Genomic DNA, 24337 nt, shown 5'->3' on the forward strand with positions numbered 1-24337 from the left:
CCTCCAAATATTCATAGCATGTGCTCCCCTTCAGGCTCAGCTCAAATTTCACCTCTCCTCTGAAAGCTTACCTGACCACACTAAAATAGCAATTCAACCCCTGTAACTCTCCATTCCTTTCATCCATTATTATTCTTCATAGCTTTTATCACCACCTGACATAACATTATTTATTTATATTTAGTGCAGTTACTTTAGTAAGGCGATATATATAGCAGATTTATATATACATAAGCATATACATTTATATAAGATGATATATATATTGTACATATACTATACAAAATGCAAAAATATATTCTATATTTCCATATAATGGCATACATATATTGTATTGTTTAGTGAAAGTGAAGTCGCTCAGTCCTGTCCAACTCTTTGCGACCCCGTGGACTGTAGCCTACCAGGCTCCTCCGTCCATGGGATTCTCCAGGCAAGAATACTGGAGTGGGTTGCCATTTCCTTCTCCAGGGGATCTTCCTCCGACCCAGGGATCGAACCCAGGTCTCCTGCATTGCAGGCAGACGCTTTAACCTCTGAGCCACCAGGGAAGCCCATTGTATTGTTTACTAATATATAATTTATATACCAGTAAAAATTAGACATCACTATATATTTCTATGTCACCATATACATAGTAAATGGTATGTGTTTACATATCTAATATTATATGCATGTATACATATCCTTTTCCTCATCTGTAAACGGGGGAAACATAGCTATTAATAAACATGAAATTGTATAAACTTACAACTAAATTAAATTCTGAAAGGTGATACTCAAAATTCATCACTTATTATTTTACTACATTTCATTATTTCTATGCTCCTGAGAGATCATTTATCCCTATTTTATTTGTACAATAGAGATAATACACATGGTGCACTACTGCATCTCTTCTAGACTCCGTGTTCCGTGACTACACCTTGGTAAGCTGAAATCTGACAAGATAATAGTATGTAAACCATGGAAACTGGCAAATGTTAGAAATCAGGGCTTCCTTTCCTTCTCCACCTAAATAAATGCTTGTTAACCATTTACCAGCACATCACTGAGAGCACTCAGAAGAGTGCCTGGCACATGGTAAATGCTATAATGTATCCATTACTATATTTGCTAGTGCACTGAGTCCAGACGGAGTCTTTTTTCTAGGACCGAGTTAAAAGTGTTTGAAGAACACAGAATCACAAAGAATTAGTGTGCTCAACTGCACCTATTTAATCTTCCCAGTAACTCTAGGTGGAGCCTGTACTATTTATTATCCCCTTTCTACAGATAGAGAAACCGAAGTTCTGAGAAGGTAACAATCAGAATGAGCTATCATTTGGCGGAAGTGAGACTTGAAATCGCAGACCAGTAGCTTTCGCGCGCCCGCGCACTTAACTAACGCACTCTCCTTCCTCTTAAGTTCACCACCCCAAAGGTAACTGCACTTCGCGAAAAATAAGTAGGTACCGGCGTATGCATAGTGTCTTGGGAAATGTAGTTCACAGGCTCAAGACATACAGTTGTCCTAGAAGGGAGGGGCGGAGAAAAAAGGCGATTTTTCGCCTTATAACAAAAGAGCACAGTCAGTTCTCATGCCTCGCGACATTTCGGCCTCGCCGTGCGAGACTTCGGCGGCTTTATTCGGCCCGTTGCATGCTGGGAACGGCAATTCGCCAGACCGGCTACGTCGCCAGGAGTTGCCGGAACTCACGTGGTAAGTTCAGGTCCGGTCCCGGCTTCGCGCGAGCCGCCGCGTTCCACGATAACAGGCGTGGCACACTCTGGTCGCCGTTAGGCATGCGCTGTTAGGCATGCGCAACAGACTTTTGGAGCAACTAAGAACCCAAACTGAAAACCTACGACTTCTCACCGGTTTGCGCTCTCGCCGAGGCTTGTGCTGCTCACGGACCTTCGTTCCTTTTCTCCCCACTCCGAAAGTTGGAGGTAGGCCCTGGGGCGCAGAGGACTTGGTCCCGACTGAGACAGTTAAGGCATGCCTGCACTGTCCCGCGAGTGAGGGAAGGAGGGAAGTTCGCCCTTGGTGCTGCAACTGTGCAGTTTGGGCAACTGGCATTGGGTAGGCACCAGACCCAAGGTTTGTTTGGAGAATAGGACCGCTCCTGCGGGATGGGCTAGGGGTGGGGGACTGGGCCGCAGGGGTCCAGATACCGGCGGAGCTGCCTTGAAGGGGGTCTCGTGGTCCCAATGGGGACTTGGGCTTTGAGGTTATGATGAGGAGGGACCTGCGGTGTAGCCAGAGGGTAGGTGTGGAGGTTTGGGGCTGCGTGGGTGTAATAGAGGTCTGGTGGGAGTGTTATTGGGGAATCACTGGGGGCTAATAAGTGTGTTTTAGTCGATGTGTTCATGGGGGCCGGTGGGGATGTGTTCGTTAATTAATGAGGGGGTGGTAGAATGGGCAACTGGAAGATAATGGGAGACAAGTAGCAGTGTGATCCCTGGGGGACAGACGGAGTTATGACATTCAAGAGTGATGGAGCATAGTGATTCAAAGGATAATGGTGAGGCTGTGGAGGGAATAATAGAGGTGAGGGTCATGATCAAGGAACTAATGGAATAGTGATCAAAGAAGAGAGAATGGGAAGCTCACGGGGTATTGTGATCAAAGGATTTTAGTTTGTGATGATGGCATGATCATTGAAGAAGTAATGAGAACAGAGGGAGCAAAGAGAGGGTAATAGTAAGCTGTTGGGTGTGATCATAAAGTGATTTGATTACTGGGCGGGGAGACAGGTGGGCAGTGAGGGGAGAATGGAGAACTGATGTATGATTATCAGGGATTAAGGTGAGTGTGGTAAGAAGAGTTACGAGGGTCTAGTGATCTGTGAAGGAGCCATTGGAGGGCTGAGCTAATGGGGGCTGATAAATCATAGTAACTGAGAGTTTAATGGGGAACTAATAGACCATGATCCTCCAGGTATTAATGGGGGATGATAAAAGAATTATCGGGCTTCCCCAGTGGCTCAGTAGTAAAGAATCTGCCTGCAATGCAGGAGATGTGGGTTCAATCCCTGGGTCAGGAAGATCCCCTGGAGAAGGGAATGGTTACCCACTCCAGTATTCTTGCCTGGAAAATCCCATGGACAGAGGAGCCTGGCAGGCTACAGTCCATGGGGGTCACAAAAGAGTCGGACACGACTTAGTGACTAAACAACAACAAAAGGAATAATTGGGGACCTAATCATTTCAGGGGAGAGAGATTAAGGAGGTGGGGAATGCAGTGAGGTAGTGTGAGGGTAATGGAGTGAAAGCAGGGGATTAATGGGGCCTAGTAGGGCTTGGACATGAGTCTGAGTAAACTCCGGGAGTTGGTGATGGACAGGGAGGCCTGGCGTGCTGCGATTCACGGGGTCGCAAAGAGTCGGACACGACTGAGCAACTGAACTGAACTGAGTAGGGCTTTATGACTAGGGGTAGCGAGGAGAGCTGGGGGTGGTGGTGAGATGTTATTGGGGATAAGGTGGGCAGAGAAGGGTTGATGATGAGACTTGCAGGGTTTAATATGTGGAGTGTAAATGACAGCAGTGGGAGGTGGACAGGGTCAGTAACATCATCTATGTGATAAGTGTTGGGTTTGTGGGACTTTGGGGGGGTCTGTTGGTTTAGTGATGGAATCTCTAGGGTGAGCAGTGGAGCCTGAGACCTCGGTGATGGGATCCTTCAGATTTGGTGAGCTCAGTGGGTTAGTGACTGGGCTCCAACCTCGCCACCTGTTGAGAGAGCTGTCACATTGATCAGATGAGCCTGGTTTAGTTCATGTGGTTCTCCCAGCCCTGCAGAGATGGGTAATGGCCCACTCACCCACTTACTGATATGGGACAGCATCAGCTTACTGTTGGCAGGCCCCTGGGCAAACGGTGTGTGAGATGGGACGGTCGTCAAAGGACAAGCGAGATGTCTACTACCGCCTAGCCAAGGAGAATGGCTGGCGTGCCCGCAGTGCCTTCAAGCTGCTACAACTTGATGAGGAATTCCAACTCTTCCAAGGTCCCCATTTGGCGGGCGATTCACTGGGGGATGGGGTGGGCGAAGGGAATAGACAAGTGGGCTAGGTCTACAGAGCTCCGTGTGGTAGGTGGGCTGACTTGGAGGGTCCGTGGGGCAGTCAGGAAGATGGCAGGTACTCAAAAGGAGCTGGGCACTGGGCAGCAGGTAGATACGGGTGCTTGGGTGCTTCCTGGGGGAAAGGGGTAAACTTTGCAGGGTCCCAGGTTGGAGAGGTGGGTGCAGCTGACCAGTGCACCTTCCTGTGTGCGCTCAGGTGTGACGCGGGCAGTTGACCTGTGTGCGGCCCCAGGCAGCTGGAGCCAGGTGCTGAGCCAGAAGATTGGGTGAGTGTGGAGTCCCAGATGGGAGGCTGGGAGGGAAGACTAGGTGGAGGGTGGACCTGGAGTAAAAACTGGGCTGACATGGACTGTGTTGTCCACAGGGGCCAAGGGTCTGGCCACGTGGTGGCTGTGGACCTTCAGGCTATGGCTCCACTACCAGGTGTGTTACAGATCCAGGGGGATATCACCCAGGTGAGAGCATGGCTGGGGGTGTTGGGGTGTATCCTGGACAAAGGCCCCCCAAATCTGGGGTTTGCAGCAAGTGGAAGAAAGAAAAAGTCAAAGAGACCAAGAAAGACAGACAGAGGTATAGTAACTGAGAGAAACCAAGAGAGGATAACAGCAGAGGAACAGAGCCAATGAGTTGTCATCACAGAGAGACAGCAAAAAAATATTCCCAGCGGTGGAGCCCAGTCTCAGGCAAAGCCTGAGAATTTGGCTGACCTAATGCTGCGGGCCAGGGCCAATGACAGGTGGGCTTAGAGGGCTGTGGTGGGGGTGCTGTGGGGCCACTCATCATCCCTCTCTTCCATAGCTGTCCACTGCCAAGGAGATCGTCCAGCACTTTGAGGACTGCCCCGCGGACCTAGTGGTGTGCGATGGGGCCCCTGATGGTAAGCAGCAGGGATTGGGAGGCCAGGCAGGGGGTCCTTTGCATGTTCCTCTCTGTATGTCCCACCTCTATTGGCTTCTTTTATTGCTTCTTCCCTGCACTGTCAGCTGTTCCCACATCTAGCAACTTTTCATCTCTCTGCAACTGTTCCATTACTGTTCACTTCTTTTTTTTTTAAGTCAGCCATCTATCCATCCATTCAGCACATTTACTGAGCATCTGTCTTGTGTCAGGCCCTGTTATATATGTTGGGAGGATAACGTGAATAAAATTCTACTAATCTCTGACCTCATAGATCTGGTGTTCTAGTGGGAGCAGACAGAAAAGAAACAAATGATTGAACTATATAGCATGTCAAAAGGTGATAGGCACCATGAGGAAATAATGAAAATGAGAGGGAGGGAGGAAATACCTGGAGGAATTTTAAGTAAAGTGGAGAAAGCCTCACTGCCTTTAGCATAAAGACCTAAAGCAGGCAAGGGAGTGGGCTAGGGCACATCTGGAGAAAGAGCAGTCCAGGTAAAGTGATTGGCACATACACAGGACTTGAGGTAGGCGGATGAAGAGTGAGATCACTGTGGCTGGATCAGAGTAAGCAAGTGTGAGAGTGGTAGGAGGTAAGGTCAGTGAGGTGGTGGGAATCAGATCCTCAGGTGGATCTTTCTGGGCCACAGTGGTGACTGGATCCTTCGCTAAGACAAGAGCATGGAGAAAGCCATGGGATGGTTGTGAGCAGAGGAAGGCCATGCCTGACGTGTGTCATGACAGGATCCCTCTGGCTGCTGTGAGCAGTGTGAGGGCTGAGACCTGGGGAGGGGAGGCCACTGTAGTCATCCAGGTGAGTGGCTGATGGTGGTGGAGATGAGTAGAGGAGATCTTTTGAAAGTAGAGTTGAGAAAGTTTGCCAATGGCTTAAATGAGGGTGTAAGAAGAGTGGGAGGGGGTGTGTGTATCAAAGGTAACTAACTACCTTGAAGGTTTTGGCTTGAACAACTGGAAGGATCAGATGAGATGGGGGGAAATGATGGGAGGAGCAAGTTCCAGCAAGAAAGTCACGAGTTTGTTTTTGGATGTGTTGCATCTGAGATGTTCATTCTGATCTGGATCTGGACTGGAGATAGAAGAAACAATACTCATGCCTAAGATTGTTTTGAGATTGAAAATGAGTGCCTTAGTCTTAGGAGATCAGAATATGCATCCAGTTGGCAGATGTAGTCATTTGCATGCAGAACCTTAGCAGTAAGAGAGCTTGGTAAATGTTTTGAGCACTCTAACCTCTCTGGGACAAGAAGATAGCTAGACTGTATGGCCCCCTAATGCTGTTCCTCTTGCCACAGTAACCGGCCTCCACGATGTTGATGAGTATATGCAGGCCCAGCTCCTCCTAGCTGTGAGTAACCCTGGCTGTCCCTACCTCAGTTTGGCCCCCTCCTGGCTGTCTCTACCTCAGCCTTAGCCATCTGTTCTGCCCATAGGCTCTGAACATTGCTACACACGTCTTGAAGCCAGGGGGCTGTTTTGTGGCTAAGGTAAGTCTCAGGGAACCTGGTAGGGGGTAGAGAGGAATCCCCAAAGGTCATCCTCATGCCTCCATCTCTGCCTCCCCACCCTGCAGATCTTCCGAGGCCGGGATGTGACACTGATCTACAGCCAGCTGCGTGTCTTCTTCTCCAGCGTGCTCTGTGCCAAGCCCAGGAGCAGCCGGAACGCCAGCATTGGTCAGTGGGGTGGAGGGGCCGGGCAGGGGTTTCAAATCTCAGGGACCCATCCCACATGGAGTGGAGGCAGCAGTTGCCCCTCACTCCACCTTCTCCCTATAGAGGCCTTTGCTGTCTGTAAGGGTTAAGACCCCCCTGAGGGCTTCCTGCCGGACCTGACCAAACCCTTGCTGGATCACTCTTATGGTGAGAGCCCTGGGCCCCATCCCTGGGGAGAGTCTGTCTGCCAGTGAAATTTTATGTCCCAGGAGGGCCCTTAGCCCCATGCCCTGGTAAAACCCTGCCCCTCAAGGGAATGCTGTCCCAAAAAGATCCTCAGCCCCACCCTCTGGAAATTCCACTCCATAGGGATATTTTGGTCTAGGAGGATCCTAGTGTTAGTTCCCTAGTGATGACTCTTAGACCTGGTGAAAGTTCTGAGTCCTACCCCAAGGGACACTCCACCTGTCTAAGGAGTTTCTCGCCTAGGAAGACTCAGTCACACCCCCAGGTAGAAACCCCACCTCTGTGTGGGAATTTTGTCTTGTGAGGGCCTTCAGCCTGGCCCCTGGAGGGAAAAAGCACAAGGCTGCTCTTGTGTCAAGCATGCTTGAGTGAAAGTCCAGGCAGCGTATGGCAGGTGGCCATACGTGCAGTGGGAGTAAAGCAGGTGGGGGAGGGCTGTTTTAGAATGGGTGATCATGGAGGGCTTCCCTGAGGAGGTGATCTGAACCAAATGAAGGATTTCTGGTGCAGGAGTGTAGAGAGTAGCTGGTGAACATGTGAGGGAGGCCTCCGTACCCATCTTGGGTGCAGCCTGAGTCACAGCTGACCCCAGACGCCCTGGCCCTGTCTTGTCTCATCTCTCCCTGCTTGTCAGATCCAGATTTCAACCAGTTGGATGGCCCCACCCGCATCATTGTGCCATTTGTGACCTGTGGGGACCTGAGCGCCTATGATTCAGACCGCAGTTACCCACTGGACGTAAGTGCCCTGCCAACAGTGGGTTGGGTGGGAGGTGCTATCCTCTGTTCCCATGTCCTTACCATCCCTCCCAATGTGTGTCCCTGCAGCTAGAGGACGGCTCAGAATACAAGTACACTCCACCCAGGCAGCCCTCAATCTCACCACCCTACCAGGAGGCGTGCACATTGAAGAAGAAGGGGCAGCTGGCCAAGGAGATCTGCCCCCAGGACTGCCCCATGAGCACAGTGGACATGTTGCCTCAGTCCCTGGCCACCCCACAGCGCTACACCCTGCAGACATCTGAGGTCTGAAAACATGGACCCAGAGCCCTCAATGTCCACAGTGACCCCCTCCTCATGTGCTTCTTTCTGCCCCAAATCATGTGGTATCTGGGACAAACTTCTGTTTCCTACCTCCCAATAGCTCTAAAAATCAATGGGTAAACCAAGTATAGTGAGCAGAAAAGCGTAACCAAATATCTGAGTCCCTCTTCTTTTTCTTGGGTAGGTGGAAGACAGTGGAGTGAATTGCTCGTCTTAACACGTTAAGGTAAATTTGCCTTTTTAGTCTAAGAATTTGAGTAAATAGCACCTTTAAGAAAAAACTGAGTAAAATTCTACTTTTTGAAATTTTTACATCAACTGGTAAGATTTCAGTCAGCAGACCTTTACTAAAACTCCTGATGTTATGTGCCAGGAACTGCCTTAATGATTTTACACATTGAGGTACTCAGAAAACGTTTATTGGACACATGCTATGTGCTGGGCATTGTTTTAGATTTGAAGATGGATCAGGGAACAAAACAGGCAGATTCCCTGACCCTCAGAGCTTCTAGTTTAGGAAAGGTAATAATTCACAGTCTGAATGCAGGAGTTTCCACCCACACATACACATACTATTTATCTTGTTCTCTCTATGTCCACCCATATGTATATAATATGTAAAAGTAACCTGGGATATGAAAAAATTTTAAAGCAAGGTAAAGAGATAAGGGCTTCACAGTTGGTGCTAGAGGTAAAGAACCCACTTGCCAATGCAGGAGACATAAGAGACAGGTTTGATCCTTGGGTCAGGAAGATCCCCTGGAGAAGGGCATGGTAACCCACTCCAGTATTCTTGCCTGGAGAATCCCATGGACAGAGGAGCCCAGTGGGCTACAGTCCATAGGATCATAACAAATCAGACACAACTGAAGAGACTAAGCACATAGCACACAAGAGATTAAGAATTCTAGGGTCTGGCACTTTGCAGTTTTTAAGAAGGTTATCGTGGAAGGTCTCACTGAGGTGATGTTTGAGCAGAGACCTGAAGGAGATAAGGGAGGGAATCCATGTATTAATCTAGGGTAAGAACATTCTAGGGAGAGGAAATAGCAAGTGCAAAGGCCCTGAGGTGAAATGGTGGGGGAGCAGTGAGGAGCCAGTCTGCCTGGAATAGTCTGGGCTAAACCTATCAGTGCTAGAGGGCTTCTCATCCTCAGGACACCATGTTAGAGGACATCCCTGTCTGACAATGGCTTTGCAGTTTATTCAGACCAGGTCTACCATTAAAATAAGAAGTAAAAAAGACACCTTAAAAAAATGAAATGGCAGATCACAGTGGGAAAAGATTTATAATCTGTACATGTATAGTATCCATGATATTTAAAAAGCTGCTATAAATCAATAAGGAAAAGAAAATATGAGCATGCCCAGTAAGTACATGAAAAGCTGCTCTTCAGAGAAATACAAGCTAAAACTAAAGAGATTAACAATACTAAGTATCTGAAAGGATGTGCAGCATTGGAACCCTTGTATAGACCAAGGGCAGCATATAATGTTGTAACTGCTAGATAATTGTTAGGACTTATCCACTAAAACTGCATGTGTGTTTAGTTACACTAAGAAAAGAGTACTTGAATGTTCCTAACCAGCCTATTTGTAGTACCCCCAGACTAAATACAGCCCAAACACCCATTAGCTTTAGGATGGATTGTTAAATCCTGGTTTATTCACAGTGGAGAACTACATATCAAAAAGAATGAACATTATATGTTTTATGCATTTTCTCTGTGTTATGGCTCACAATGAAAGTAGAGGCAAAAACTGCACAAAAATGTAGCTGAGAAAACAATGATTATAGTAGAAGACAGTGGGAAACATATTTTAGTTTAAAACTTCTTTTACTTTGACCTTTTAGTTAGCTGGCGATCTGATAAGGACTCGGAAGCTGATTGCTGTCAGAAAAACCAGAACTTGAGTTGATGAACTTGTTTTCAAATACCTCGTCAACCCATCCTAAACATACAGGCTCTGAATAGGAACCTCCAGCAACCACCACGAACACAAGGAAAGAAACATCCCGCCGTGTCCGTCTGCACTAAAGGGGGTATTCTTGAGTAGGGTCTTGCTTGAGTAGGATCTTGCCTTTCTCTAAATCTTTCCAGCCATGTGTCCTGAATATGTCCAGAACTCACCCTGAAGCAGGGCTTCTTAACCCTGGGTGGAAGTCAGGGGTATCTGTGAACTTGATGGAGGGAATATTCAGTTCAGTTTTACTAACTGAAATTTTAGCTTTACTCCAGAATCTGAATGCTGGCAGCAAATCAGTATTGTAAAATTACTTTTACAATAGTAAAAGCAGTGCCTGCAATTTTCTGATCAATACATATACAGTTACTTGTTTATGTTATGTTACAGTTGTCATGGGCATCTTAAAATACTGGTCACTACTTTGAATAAGATCTTTTTTAATTTATTTTTTTAATTGAAGGATAATTGCTTTATAGAATTTTGTGGTTTTCTGTCATACATCAACAAGAATCAGCCATAGGTACACCCACATCCCCTCCCTCCCAACTCCCGTTTCATCCCACCCTTCTAGATATTCACCGAGCCCCTCTTTGAGTTCTCTGAGTCATACAGCAATTTCCCATTGGCTATCTATTTTACATATGGTATTGTAAGTTTCTGTATATCTCACCCTCTCCCTCCTCTCCTCCCCAACCACGTCCTTAGGCCTGTTCTCTATGTCTGTTCCTCCATTGCTGCCCTGAAAATTAATTCATCAGTACCATCATTCTAGATTCCATATATATGCATCAGTACACAATATTTATATTTCTCTTTCTGATTTACTTCACTCTGTGTAATAGGCTCTAGGTTTGTCCACCTCATTAGAACTGACTCAAATGTGTTCCTTTTTATGGCTGAATAGTATTCCATTGTATATATGTACCACAACTTCTTTATCCATTCATCTGTCAGTGGACATCTAGGTTGCTTCCATGTTGTAGCTATTATAAATAGTGCTGCAATGAAAATCGGGGGTACATGTGTCTTTTTCAGTTTTGGTTTCCTCAGGGTACATGCTTACGAGTAGGATTGCTGGGTCATATGGTGGTTTTATTCCTAGCTTTTTAAGGAATCTCCATACCATCTTCCATAGTGGCTATATCAGTTTATGTTCCCACCAGTAATGCAAGAGGGTTCCCTTTTCTCCAGCATTTATTGTTTATAGACTTTTTGATCATGGCCATTCTGACTTGTGTGAGGTGGTATCTCGTTATAGTTTTGATTTGCATTTCTCTAATAATGAATGATGTTGAGCATCTTTTCATGTGTTTGTTATCTGTATGTCTTCTTTGGGAAAATGTCTGTGTAGGTCTTTTTCCCACTTTTTGATTGGGCTGTTTGTTTTTCTGGTTTTGAGTTGTATGAGCTGCTTGTATATTTTGGAAATTAATTATTTGTCAGTTGTATCATTTGCTATTATTTTCTCCCATTCTAAGGGTTGTCTTTTAACCTTGTTTGTAGTGAATAAGATCTTATAATTTGAGGTGCTAATTAGAAAAGTTCATTTATTGTAGCACCCCAATGTTGTTTCATTTTATTTTTTTTTTTTTTCCATTTATTTTTATTAGTTGGAGGCTAATTACTTTACATCATTACAGTAGTTTTTGTCATACATTGAAATGAATCAGCCATGGATTTACATGTATTCCCCATCCCAGTCCCCCCTTCCACCTCTCTCTCCACCCGATCCTTCTGGGTCTTCCCAGTGCACCAGGCCCGAGCACCTGTCTCATGCACCCAATCTGGGCTGGTGATCTGTTTCACCCTAGATAATATACATGTTTCAATGCTGTTATCTTGAAACATCCCACCCTCGCCTTCTCCCAGAGTCCATAAGTCTGTTCTATATATCTGAGTCTCTTTTTCTGTTTTGCATATAGGGTAATCATTACCATCTTTCTAAAGTCCATATATATGTGTTAGTATACTGTAATGGTCTTTATCTTTCTGGTTTACTTCGCTCTGTATAATGGGCTCCAGTTTCATCTATCTCATTAGAACTGATTCAAATGAATTCTTTTTAATGACTGAGTAATATTCCATGGTGTATATGTACCACAGCTTCCTCATCCATTCGTCTGCTGATGGGCATCTGGGTTGCTTCCATGTCCTGGCTATTATAAACAGTGCTGCGATGAACATTGGGGTGCACGTGTCTCTTTCAGATCTGGTTTCCTTGGTGTGTATGCCCAGAAGTGGGATTGCTGGGTCATATGGCAGTTCTATTTCCAGCTTTTTAAGAAATCTCCACACTGTTTTCCATAGTGGCTGTACTAATTTGCATTCCCACCAACAGTGTAAGAGGGTTCCCTTTTCTCCACTCCCTCTCCAGCATTTATTGCTTGTAGACTTTTGGATAGCAGCCATCCTGACTGGTGTATAATGGTACCTCATTGTGGTTTTGATTTGCATTTCTCTGATAATGAGTGATGTTGAGCATCTTTTCATGTGTTTGTTAGCCATCTGTATGTCTTCCTTGGAGAAATGTCTGTTGAGTTCTTTGGCCCATTTTTTGATTGGGTCATTTATTTTTCTGGAATTGAGCTGGAGGAGTTGCTTGTATATTTTTGAGATTAATCCTTTGTTGCTTCGTTTGCTATTATTTTCTCCCAATCTGAGGGCTGTCTTTTCACCTTGCTTATAGTTTCCTTTGTTGTACAAAAGCTTTTAAGTTTCATTAGGTCCCATTTGTTTATTTTTGCTTTTATTTCTAAAATTCTGGGATGTGGGTCATAGAGGATCCTGCTGTGATTTATGTCGGAGAATGTTTTGCCTATGTTCTCCTCTAGGAGTTTGATAGTTTCTGGTCTTACATTGAGGTCTTTAATCCATTTTGAGTTTATTTTTGTGTATGGTGTTAGAAAGTGTTCTAGTTTCATTCTTTTACAGGTGGGTGACCAGTTTTCCCAGCACCACTTGTTAAAGAGGTTGTCTTTTTTCCATTGTATATCCTTGCCTCCTTTGTCGAAGATAAGGTGACCATAGGTTCGTGGATTTATCTCTGGGCTTTCTATTCTGTTCCATTGATCTATATTTCTGTCTTTGTGCCAGTACCATACTGTCTTGATGACTGTGGCTTTGTAGTAGAGTCTGAAGTCAGGCAGATTGATTCCTCCAGTTCCATTCTTCTTTCTCAGGATTACTTTGGCTATTCGAGGTTTTTTGTATTTCCATACAAATTGTGAAATTATTTGTTCTAGTTCTGTGAAAAATACCGTTGGTAGTTTGATAGGGATTGTATTGAATCTATAGATTGCTTTGGGTAGTATAGCCATTTTGACAATATTGATTCTTCCAATCCATGAACACGGTATATTTCTCCATCTGTTTGTGTCCTCTTTGATTTCTTTCATCAGTGTTTTATAGTTTTCTATGTATAGGTCTTTTGTTTCTTTAGGTAGATATACTCCTAAGTATTTTATTCTTTTTGTTGCAGTGGTGAATGGTATTGTTTCCTTAATTTCTCTTTCTGTTTTCTCATTGTTAGTGTATAGGAATGCAAGAGATTTCTGTGTGTTGATTTTATATCCTGCAACTTTACTGTATTCATTGATTAGCTCTAGTAATTTTCTGGTAGAGTCTTTAGGGTTTTCTATGTAGAGGATCATGTCATCTGCAAACAGAGAGAGTTTCACTTCTTCTTTTCCTATCTGGATTCCTTTTACTTCTTTTTCTGCCCTGATTGCTGTGGCCAAAACTTCCAAAACTATGTTGAATAGTAGTGGTGAGAGTGGGCACCCTTGTCTTGTTCCTGATTTCAAGGGAAATGCTTTCAATTTTTCACCATTGAGGGTGATGCTTGCTGTGGGTTTGTCATATATAGCTTTTATTATGTTGAGGTATGTTCCTTCTATTCCTGCTTTCTGGAGAGTTTTGATCATAAATGGATGTTGAATTTTGTCAAAGGCTTTTTCTGCATCTATTGAGATAATCATATGGTTTTTATCTTTCAATTTGTTAATGTGGTGTATTACATTGATTGACTTGCGGATATTAAAGAATCCTTGCATTCCTGGGATAAAGCCCACTTGGTCATGATGTATGATTTTTTTAATATGTTGTTGGATTCTGATTGCTAGAATTTTGTTAAGGATTTTTGCATCTATGTTCATCAGTGATATTGGCCTGTAGGTTTCTTTTTTTGTGGCATCTTTGTCTGGTTTTGGAATTAGGGTGATGGTGGCCTCATAGAATGAGTTTGGAAGTTTACCTTCTTCTGCAATTTTCTGGAAGAGTTTGAGTAAGATAGGTGTTAGCTCTTCTCTAAATTTTTGGTAGAATTCAGCTGTGAAGCCATCTGGTCCTCGGCTTTTGTTTGCTGGAAGATTTCTGATTACAGTTTCGATTTCCTTGCTTGTGATCGTTTTGTTAAGATCTTCTATTTCTTCCTGGTTCAGTTTTGGAAAGTTATACTTCTCTAAGAACTTGTCCATTTCTTCCAAGTTGTCCATTTTATTGGCATAGAGCTGCTGGTAGTAGTCTCTTATGATCCTTTGTATTTCAGTGTTGTCTGTTGTGATCTCTCCATTTTCATTTCTAATTTTGTTCATTTGGTTCTTCTCCCTTTGTTTCTTAATGAGTCTTGCTAATCTTCATTCTTCCTCTCGCCCTTGCCTTTGCGCGTTCATGATCTTGTTGGTTATTCCAGATGCGTGTTTGTTTAGCCTCATATGTTTCGAATTGTTAATGTATTTTTTTTTCGTCGTGTGCGTGCCGAAGCGCTTAGCATTCTCTAACTCTGTCTTATCGTCAGCTGTGTGGTATGTAGCTACATACCATAAAAATAAACTCGCCTGGGCTATCCTTCTGGCGGGCGGAACGCAGATACGATCGGCAATGATTTCCAATCAGACCCTTTTGAATCTTGAACATAAGACACAGTGAGACTCCTCTGACTGCGATACTACAGAGCGATTAGACGAAGATCCCCAGCATTCTGTGAGAAGGTCTCCGCCTGCTATGGCCATCCTGCACGTGCGACCAGGACACCTAAAGCGTGTTGTCTGTCTTGTCCATTCTGCTCCCGCTGGCGCGCCTGATCTGACGTGAAAAGCTCCTACTCCACCTCCAGCAGGTACAATTAGGTCCACTAGCTGGTCATTGTGCTCCGTTAAAGTTTGTGTTTCCTTGTTCATTTTCTGCTTAGTTGATCTATCCATAGTTGTGAGTGGGGTATTAAAGTCTCCTACTATTATTGTGTTACTATTAATTTCCTCTTTCATACTCATTAGCGTTTGCCTTACATATTGCGGTGCTCCTATGTTGGGTGCATATATATTTATAATTGTTATATCTTCTTCTTGGATTGATCCTTTGATCATTATGTAGTGTCCATCTTTGTCTCTTTTCACAGACTTAATTTGAAAGTCTATTTTATCTGATATGAGTATTGCGACTCCTGCTTTCTTTTGGTCTCCATTTGCGTGGAATATTTTTTTCCAGCCCTTCACTTTTAGTCTGTATGTGTCCCTTGCTTTGAGGTGGGTCTCTTGTAGACAGCATATATAGGGGTCTTGCTTTTGTATCCATTCAGCCAGCCTTTGTCTTTTGGTTGGGGCATTCAACCCATTTACATTTAAGTTAATTATTGATAGGTATGGTCCTGTTGCCATTTATTTTGTTGTTTGGGGTTCACGTTTATACCACCTTTCTGTGTTTCCTGTCTAGAGAAGATCCTTTAGTATTTGTTGAAGAGCTGGTTTGGTGGTGCTGAATTCTCTCAGCTTTTGCTTGTCTGTAAAGCTTTTAAGTTCTCCTTCATATGTGAATGAGATCCTTGCTGGGTAGAGTAATCTAGGTTGTAGGTTATTCTCTTTCATTACTTTAAGGATGTCCTGCCATTCCCTTCTGGCCTGAAGGGTTTCTATTGATAGATCAGCTGTTATCCTTATGGGAATCCCTTTGTGTGTCATTTGTTGTTTCTCCCTTGCTGCTTTTAATATTTGTTCTTTGTGTTTGATCTTTGTTAATTTGATTAATATGTGTCTTGGGGTGTTTCATCTTGGGTTTATCCTGTTTGGGACTCTCTGGGTTTCTTGGACTTGGTTGGCTATTTCCTTCCCCATTTTAGGGAAGTTTTCAGCTATTATCTCCTCGAGTATCTTCTCATGGCCTTTCTTTTTGTCTTCTTCTTCTGGGACTCCTATGATTCGAATGTTAGGGCGTTTCACATTGTCCCAGAGGTCCCTGAGGTTGTCCTCATTTTTTTTTATTCTTTTTCCTTTTTTCCTCTCTGCTTCATTTATTTCCACCATTTTATCTTCTAACTCACTTATCCTATCTTCTGTCTCTGTTATTCTACTCATGGTTCCCTCCAGAGTGTTTTTGATCTCATTTATTTCATTATTAATTTTTAATTGATTTTTAAAAATTTCTTCTAGGTCCTTGTTGAACATTTCTTGCATCTTCTCAATCTTTGTCTCCAGGCTATTTATTTGTAACTCCATTTTGTTTTCAAGATTTTGGATCATTTTTATTATCATTATTCTAAATTCTTTTTCAGGTAGATTCCCTATTTCCTCCTCTTTTGTTTGACTTGGTGGGCTTTTTTCATGTTCCTTTAGCTGTTGGGTATTTCTCTGCCTTTTCATCTTGTTTCGATTGCTGTGTCTGGAGTGGGCTTTCTGTATTCTTGTGGTCTGTGGTTCCTTTTTATTGTGGAGGTTTCACCCAGTGGGTGGGGTTGGACGATTGGTTTGTCAAGGTTTCCTGGTTAGGGAAGCTTGTGTCAGCGTTCTGGTGCATGGAATTGGATTTCTTCTCTCTGGAGTGCAATGGAGTGTCCAGTAATGAGTTTTGCGATGGGTCTCTGTGTTAGGTGTGACTTTGGAGAGCCTGTATGTTGACACTCAGGTCTATGTTCCTGCGTTGCTAAAGAATTTGCATGGTATGTCTTGTACTGGAGCTTATTGGCTCTTGGGTGGTGGTTGGTTTTGGTGTAGGTATGGAAGCTTTTGGATGGTCTCTTATTCCTTAATGTTCCGTGTAGTCAGGAGTTTTCTGGTTTTCTCAGGATTTGGGCTCAAGTCTCCTGCCTCTGGATTTCAGTTTTATTCTTCCAATAGTCTCAAGGCTTCTCCAACTATACAGCACTGATAATAAAACTTCTAGATTAATGGTGAAAAGATTCTCCACCATGAGAGACAACCAGAGAGGTTCACAGAGTTACATGAAGAATAGGAGAGGGAGGAAGGAGATAGAGGTGAGCAGGAGGAGAAAAGGGGGACTCAAGAGGAGAGAGACAGATCTATGCAGTTATCTGTTCCCCAAGTGTTCTCCGTAGTCCAGACACCCACAAAGATTCACAGAGTTGGATTGGGAAGAGAAGGGGAATGGAGGAAATAGAGGTGTTCTGAGGTAGAAAACAGAGAGTCAAAAGTGGGAGAGTATCACCACACTCCTGAATAGAAATGGGAACTGAATATTGGATTCTTAAATGACCAAAATTTATATCACATACTACTGGAAAACAAAGATTGAAAATCTAGTGTAGAGGTTAGACTCTTTGAAATACAATATTTAAAAACAAAAACAAAAACACAAAAAAATTTAGAAATGTATATGAAGTTTGGTTTAAAAATAGGGTTTCTCTCTCTCTTTTTTTTTGGCAAGGTTATAGTGAAATGAAAATGAAAATTAAGGAATAATAGAGGAGTATTAGAGGACTCTAAAAGGAAATAGGAGAGAAAAACAAGAAAAAGAAAAAAAAAAGAAAAAAAAATTTTTTCCCTAATTAAAAAAATCGTAAAAATATATGAAAATGAAAGTTGAGGAGTAATGGGGGAGTAATAGGGAATTATAAAAGAAAATAAAAGAGAAAAAATTTTAAAAAAAGGAAAGAAAAAAAAATTTTTTTTTTAAATTAAAAAAAAAATACATATATATCTAGGAATTTCTCTGGAGTTGTTGTGGTCAGCGTAGGTTCAGTTCAATTTCAGATAGCTCCTCTTTCCAGCTTACACTTCTCGATATCTGTAGGCCCCTTCCCGTGTAGTCGGTGTTACCTTCAGGGATTTTAATCTGTTGCACCAGTCCTTTCTGAAGCGGTTCCCTTTGTTTATTTGGCTTCTGTTTGCCGTCTCTTTGGTGTCTAATTTCCGCCCTGACACAGGCGGGCGGAGGTGATCTCTTATTTAGGTTCTCTAGTTCAGTTCAGTCCTGCTACGGGGAGGGCGGGGCGCTGCAGACAGATACCACTCTGTGTGGATAGCACTCACCGTGTTCCGGCCACACTGGGTTTGCCCCACTCACGGGTGTCTGTGCTTTCGCCGTCTACACTGCTCAGGCTCCCGGCTGCTCTATATGGAGCAGGCCCTGCGTTGAGTGCGGTTCCAGTTTTCGGGTACTCCACAAAAGCGCAGATTCGGTTGCTCCTGCGTTTTGTGCCTTCCCCGGCCTGAGCGGTTCAGGCAGCCAGAGGCTTGGGTGTACTCTCCCGGGTGCAGCACGCCTTTTCCCTCCGCGGCGAGCGGCCCAGGCAGCCAGAGGCTTGGGCGCAATCTCCCCGGGTACGGCGCACTTTTTCCCTCCGCGGCCCCAGCACGCACCGCCAGTCGGGTCTCAGGAAGTCTTTAGCTAGAACCCGGAGGCCTGTTTGCAGTGTGGGAGGGGGTGGCTTCTCAGGGGCTGAGTTTGCCCTTTTCCCCTCCCCCTGCCTCCTACCTCCAGTGGGGATGGGCCGGCTCTTCTCTGGAGATTCTCAGTCCCTTTGTTTTGCGAACCACTGGCAGTGTGTTCCGGCCAGTTAATTTTGACCCTTGCTATCCCACAGTTTAAAAAAGCTCCCTCCGATTGCTCTCAGGGTCTTCGGGCCAGTCCTCACCCTAAGCAATGCCGCCCGCTCCTCTCCGTTCCGCCCCGCTTGTTGCTGGCGGGTACGGGCGTCTGGGGTACTTTTCTGCTGGGAGTTGCTTTTAGGCACGTAATCTGTGGGCCTTGTTTAATTTTTCCTCCCAGTTAGAATGCTGAAAACTTCCCCCAGTCCCGCCAGTGAGAGGGTTTCCTGGTGATTGGAAACTTCCTCTATTAAGACTCCCTTCCCGGGACGGGTCTCCGTCCATAGCTCTTTTGACTCCCTTATTATCGTTTATATTTTTGTCCTACCTCCCTTCGAAGACAATGGGCTGCTTTTCTGGGCGCCTGATGTCCTCTGCTAGCGATCAGAAGTTGTTTTGTGAAATTTGCTCAGCATTCAAATGTTCTTTCGATGAATTTGTAGGAGAGAAAGAGGTCTCTCCGTCCTATTCCTCCGCCATCTTGGCTCCTCCCCTCATTTTATTTTTTATTATTTCTTTTTCTTTAAAATTCTTTAATATCAACAGTCAACACACACACACCAAAAACCATGAAAGTTAGGTGATTTTAAAATGAAAAGCTACCTCAATTATGACTGCACAACGTTTAAATTCTAAATGAGCCCAATTATTGCAAAGATCCTGAATTTCAGGAAGTAAGGATGGCTCAAAAGTCACTACAATCGTTCAAGTCAACCTTCACCGCAGAACCATCACAGTTCAGTTCAATCACGTCACCAAGGAACTCTCTCAGCTTCTCTACATTACCGCATAAGTGCCCCAGCCTGGGATAAGCAATGATTCTTTGCAGGGGTACGTAAAACTTATCTTCAATACAGAAAGGTTGGGGAGCCATCTCCATGGCTTTGTCATCTTCAGTGAGTACTGGAACTGGAAGGTCTGAGGTGAATTTTCCTGTCCGGTTGCCAGGGGCTACGAACTCAGGCTCCAATTCATGCTGTCTCAAACCCACTTGGTATTTCTGTCTCAATCTGCTCACTTCTCGGTACACTAGATAAATCACCACACGTCTACGGTAATTTATCTGCTGTAAACTTGGGTATGAGGTTGTATAAACAACTTCATAAACATGTTCACCATGATGCTCCAAATCAGCCAATCCAGCTGCTTCTGCTTTTTTCCGGAAGACTCCTATCTGGGTACAATAGCCAACATCCTCAGCTCCTGTGGGTGGTTCCCCCACACCAGTAAACTCCACTGAGTAACTGTAGCGACTGGCCACATCTAAAGCCCAGGTCTGAAACTGCATTCTGCTCCACTCAAATTTGTGATCTGAATCTCTAAAGACTGCACAAGGAAACAGGGAATTGAATTCAGAGTTTGGTGTGCTGATGACAATCATGGCTGGAGACATGTACCCAAAGACAACTTCAGGAAACTTCGCCAGATCTTCTGAATCAAAATGTTCTATTAATTCAATACATGCTGCCAAGTCAAATCCGAGCAAACGACAGTCTTTCTCTAAAACAGAGCCATGATACAAGGTAATCGCTAAATCCAGCTCTCGGGGATCCAGATGATCCCCTACACATGGGGACAGCCTTGACCTTCTTACTGGGAACTTCTTCGACGTTTCCATCAACCACACTATTGCACTCCATGTTGTTTTCCGCCTTTGTTTTCAAGTTTCGTTGAAACAGAAGTGCAGCTGTCTCCTGCAACCCCTTTCTGTAAGAAGCACCTCCGCGCGCGGCCGACCAGCGGACATTGCGGAGAGGAGCGGGTGCCGCAAAGCGGCGGCCGCCTTTCTCCCCGGGCCCGGCCCCTGACACTGGCCTGTTGTTTCATTTTAATATGATACTTTTTCTTTTATTGGAACTGTAATTGACATGTCTATATAATATGTATAATTCAAAAGTATATAACATAATGACTTAATATACTTATGTATTGCAAAATGACTACCACAAGTTTAGTTAACATCTATCACATCACATAGTTAGAGTTTTTTCCTTGTGATATGAGCTTTTAAGATTTGCTCTTGGACTTCCGTAGAGGTCCAGTGGTTAAGAGTCTGCCTGCCAATGCAGGGGACACGGGTTTGATCCCTGGTCCAGGAAGATTCCACATGCTGTGGAGCAACTAAGCCCATGCATAACTACTGAAGCCTGTGCTCTGTAACTACAGAGTGGCCCACACTCGCCACAACTAGAGGAAGCCCATATGCAGGAACAAAGACCCAGCACAGCCAAATGTAAATTAATTTTAAAAAGATTTGCTCTCTAAGAAACTTTCAAATATACAAAATGGTATTGAGAAGTATAGTCACTATGCACTATTACAGCCCAGAACTTATAACTGGAAGCTCTACCTTTTCACCACCTTCCCCCATTTTTAGATTCCATATGCAGCATTTGTGTTTTCTGACTTCATTTAGCATAATGCCCTTGAGGTCTATCCATGTAGTCACAAATGGATTTCCCTCATAGCTCAGTTGGTAAAGAATCTGCCTGCAATGCAGAGACCTGGGTTCAATTCTTGGGTTGGGAAGATCCCCTGGAGAAGGAAATGGCAATCCACTCCAGTATTCTTGCCTGGAAAGTCCCATGGACAGAGGAGCCTGGCGGCTACAGTCCATGGGGTCTCAAGAGTCAGACATGACTTAGCGACTAAACCACCACCAGCAGCTTTTTTTTTAATGGCTGAATAATACTCTGTCATATGCATATGCCAAATCTTCTTTGTCCATTTGTATATTGACAAGACACCTAGGTTGTTTCCATATTTTTGCTGTTGTGAATAATACTTCAGGGACATGGGGTTACAGATATCTTTGAGTAGTGACTTCATCTCCTTTGGATACAGACCCAAAAGTATATATTTGGGATCCAGGGATTGCTGGATTATATGGTAAGTTTTGTTTAAATGTTTGAGGAACCACCATACTGTTTCACTTGGTATCCATAATAATCCTGTGTATTTGAGAGAGAGTGTGTGTGTATTTGCACACACATGCTTTTAAAAACATTCTATGAAGGAGTTCACAGACTTGGTCAGATCAGATGCCATAGGATTCCCTAGAACAAAGTGGTTTTTTTTTGGGGGGGTGGGGAGGGCTGTGTCATATGGTTTATGGGGATCTCAGCTCCTCAATCAGGGATTGAACCTGCACCATAGCAGTGAAAGCCCAGAATCCTAACCACTAAGCCACCAGGGAACTCCCCAGAACAAATTTTCCTTTTTTATGTTAAGAACCCCTTTCTTAAAGGAATGTCATAAAGTTTGTCATGAGTGCAGTCCTGAATTTACATTTTAGCAAACAGGAGCTGACAGCAGGTCTGGTTTCTGCAGCTCACTCACATATCTTTAGAAAATCACCATTCTCTGTCCACACCCCCATCCACTGAGCTCAGGACTACTGACATCCCAGTCTGTAACCCCAGGTGTTTGTACATGACTTTGTGAACCTGGGAGTGTCCATACCAATTCTAACCCCAGGGAGCCCACACCACAGCTTGTTAATGCAGGAGTCTTCTCATTCACATCAGTATGACCACAGGAATGTCCACACCCAAGTCTGTGTGACTTCAGGGATGTAAAACAGAAGTATCCACACAGATTTCTTAAAAAGCTGGAAATAGAACTGCCATATGACCCAGCAATCCCACTTCTGGGCATACACACCAAGGAAACCAGATCTGAAAGAGACACGTGCACCCCCCAATGTTCATCGCAGCACTGTTTATAATAGCCAGGACATGGAAGCAACCCAGATGCCCATCAGCAGACGAATGGATGAGGAAGCTGTGGTACATATACACCATGGAATATTACTCAAGCCATTAAAAAGAATTCATTTGAATCAGTTCTAATGAGATGGATGAAACTGGAGCCCATTATACAGAGAGAAGTAAGCCAGAAAGATAAAGACCGGTTCGCCTGCGCCGCGCCCTGAGCTGCAGACAGACCTAGAGCCCCCGCCCCTGCCAGACTGCTCACCCGCCGCCGCCATGCCCTTCTCCAATAGCCACAACACGCTGAAGCTGCGTTTCCCGGCCGAAGATGAGTTCCCCGACCTCAGCGGCCACAACAACCACATGGCCAAGGTACTGACCCCCGAGCTGTACGCCGAGCTGCGCGCGAAGAGCACCCCAAGCGGCTTCACGGTGGACGACGTCATCCAGACCGGCGTGGACAACCCAGGCCACCCCTATATTATGACCGTGGGCTGCGTGGCCGGCGACGAGGAGTCGTACGACGTGTTCAAGGAGCTTTTTGACCCCATCATCGAGGACCGGCACGGAGGCTATAAGCCCACCGACGAACACAAGACGGACCTCAACCCCGACAACCTGCAGGGCGGCGACGACCTGGATCCCAACTACGTGCTGAGCTCGCGGGTGCGCACGGGCCGCAGCATCCGCGGCTTCTGCCTCCCCCCGCACTGCAGCCGCGGGGAGCGCCGCGCCATCGAGAAGCTCGCCGTCGAAGCCCTGTCGAGCCTGGACGGTGACCTGGCTGGGAGGTACTATGCGCTCAAAAGCATGACGGAGGCGGAGCAGCAGCAGCTTATCGACGACCACTTCCTTTTCGATAAGCCCGTGTCGCCCCTGCTGCTGGCCTCGGGCATGGCCCGCGACTGGCCCGACGCCCGCGGCATCTGGCACAATGACAATAAGACCTTCCTGGTGTGGATCAACGAGGAGGACCACCTGCGGGTCATCTCCATGCAGAAGGGGGGCAACATGAAGGAGGTGTTCACGCGCTTCTGCAACGGCCTCACCCAGATTGAAACGCTCTTCAAGTCTAAGAACTACGAGTTCATGTGGAACCCTCACCTGGGCTACATCCTCACCTGCCCGTCCAACCTGGGTACGGGTCTGCGGGCCGGGGTGCACATCAAGCTGCCCCACCTGGGAAAGCACGAGAAGTTCCCCGAGGTGCTCAAGCGGCTGCGGCTTCAGAAGCGAGGCACAGGCGGTGTGGACACTGCCGCTGTGGGCGGGGTCTTCGACGTCTCCAACGCGGACCGCCTGGGCTTCTCGGAGGTGGAGCTGGTGCAGATGGTGGTGGACGGCGTGAAGCTGCTCATCGAGATGGAGCAGCGGCTGGAGCAGGGCCAGGCCATCGATGACCTCATGCCGGCCCAGAAGTGAGGCCCTGGCTGCACCTGCCGCCTCCACCAGCTCCTCCGCTGCTTCCTAACTTATTGCCGAGGCCGTGCCCGCCACGCGCCCCGGAGGCTCGCTGTGTGGTGGCTGAGCCCTTAGCCTTGCTGTAGAGACTTCGTCGCCCTCGGTAGAGTTTATTTTTGTGATGGCTGAGATGTTGCTGATGCTGAAATAAACTAGAGTTTTGGCCTGTCCCAAAAAAAAAAAAAGAAAGAAAGAAAGATAAAGACCATTACAGTATACTAACACATATATATGGACTTTAGAAAGATGGTAATGATAACCCTATATGCAAAACAGAAAAAGAGACTCAGATGTATAGAACAGACTTGTGGACTCTGGGAGAAGGCGAGGGTGGGATGTTTCAAGAGAACAGCATTGAAACATGTATATTATCTAGGGTGAAACAGATCACCAGCCCAGGTTGGATACATGAGACAAGTGCTCGGGCCTGGTGCACTGGGAAGACCCGG

At 45.3% G+C, this 24337-nt stretch overlaps 2 protein-coding genes and 1 pseudogene across 2 annotated transcripts; 2 read left to right on the plus strand and 1 right to left on the minus strand.

Moving 5' to 3' along the window:
* Positions 1–1648: 1648 nt before the first annotated feature.
* On the plus strand, positions 1649–11198 carry FTSJ1 (FtsJ RNA 2'-O-methyltransferase 1). The gene is given in 13 exon segments (XM_070464282.1): positions 1649–1929; positions 3826–3990; positions 4265–4334; positions 4433–4523; positions 4867–4945; positions 6282–6334; positions 6420–6473; positions 6560–6662; positions 6765–6848; positions 7522–7625; positions 7715–7912; positions 8115–8156; positions 9786–11198. Coding segments are annotated over 12 exon segments (1167 nt in total). The 5' UTR covers positions 1649–1796; the 3' UTR covers positions 8148–8156; positions 9786–11198.
* A 4078-nt stretch (positions 11199–15276) lies between these two features.
* Positions 15277–22407, minus strand: LOC139034065 (small RNA 2'-O-methyltransferase pseudogene; annotated as a pseudogene).
* A 203-nt stretch (positions 22408–22610) lies between these two features.
* LOC110127223 (creatine kinase B-type) lies at positions 22611–24056 on the plus strand. The gene has a single exon (XM_070464279.1). The coding sequence runs from the start codon at positions 22704–22706 to the stop codon at positions 23847–23849; it is 1146 nt and encodes a 381-aa protein (XP_070320380.1). The 5' UTR covers positions 22611–22703; the 3' UTR covers positions 23850–24056.
* The last annotated feature ends 281 nt before the right edge of the window (positions 24057–24337 follow it).

Source organism: Odocoileus virginianus, unplaced genomic scaffold (genome assembly GCF_023699985.2).
Source record: "Odocoileus virginianus isolate 20LAN1187 ecotype Illinois unplaced genomic scaffold, Ovbor_1.2 Unplaced_Contig_22, whole genome shotgun sequence".
NCBI classification, from domain to species: Eukaryota; Metazoa; Chordata; class Mammalia; order Artiodactyla; family Cervidae; genus Odocoileus; species Odocoileus virginianus.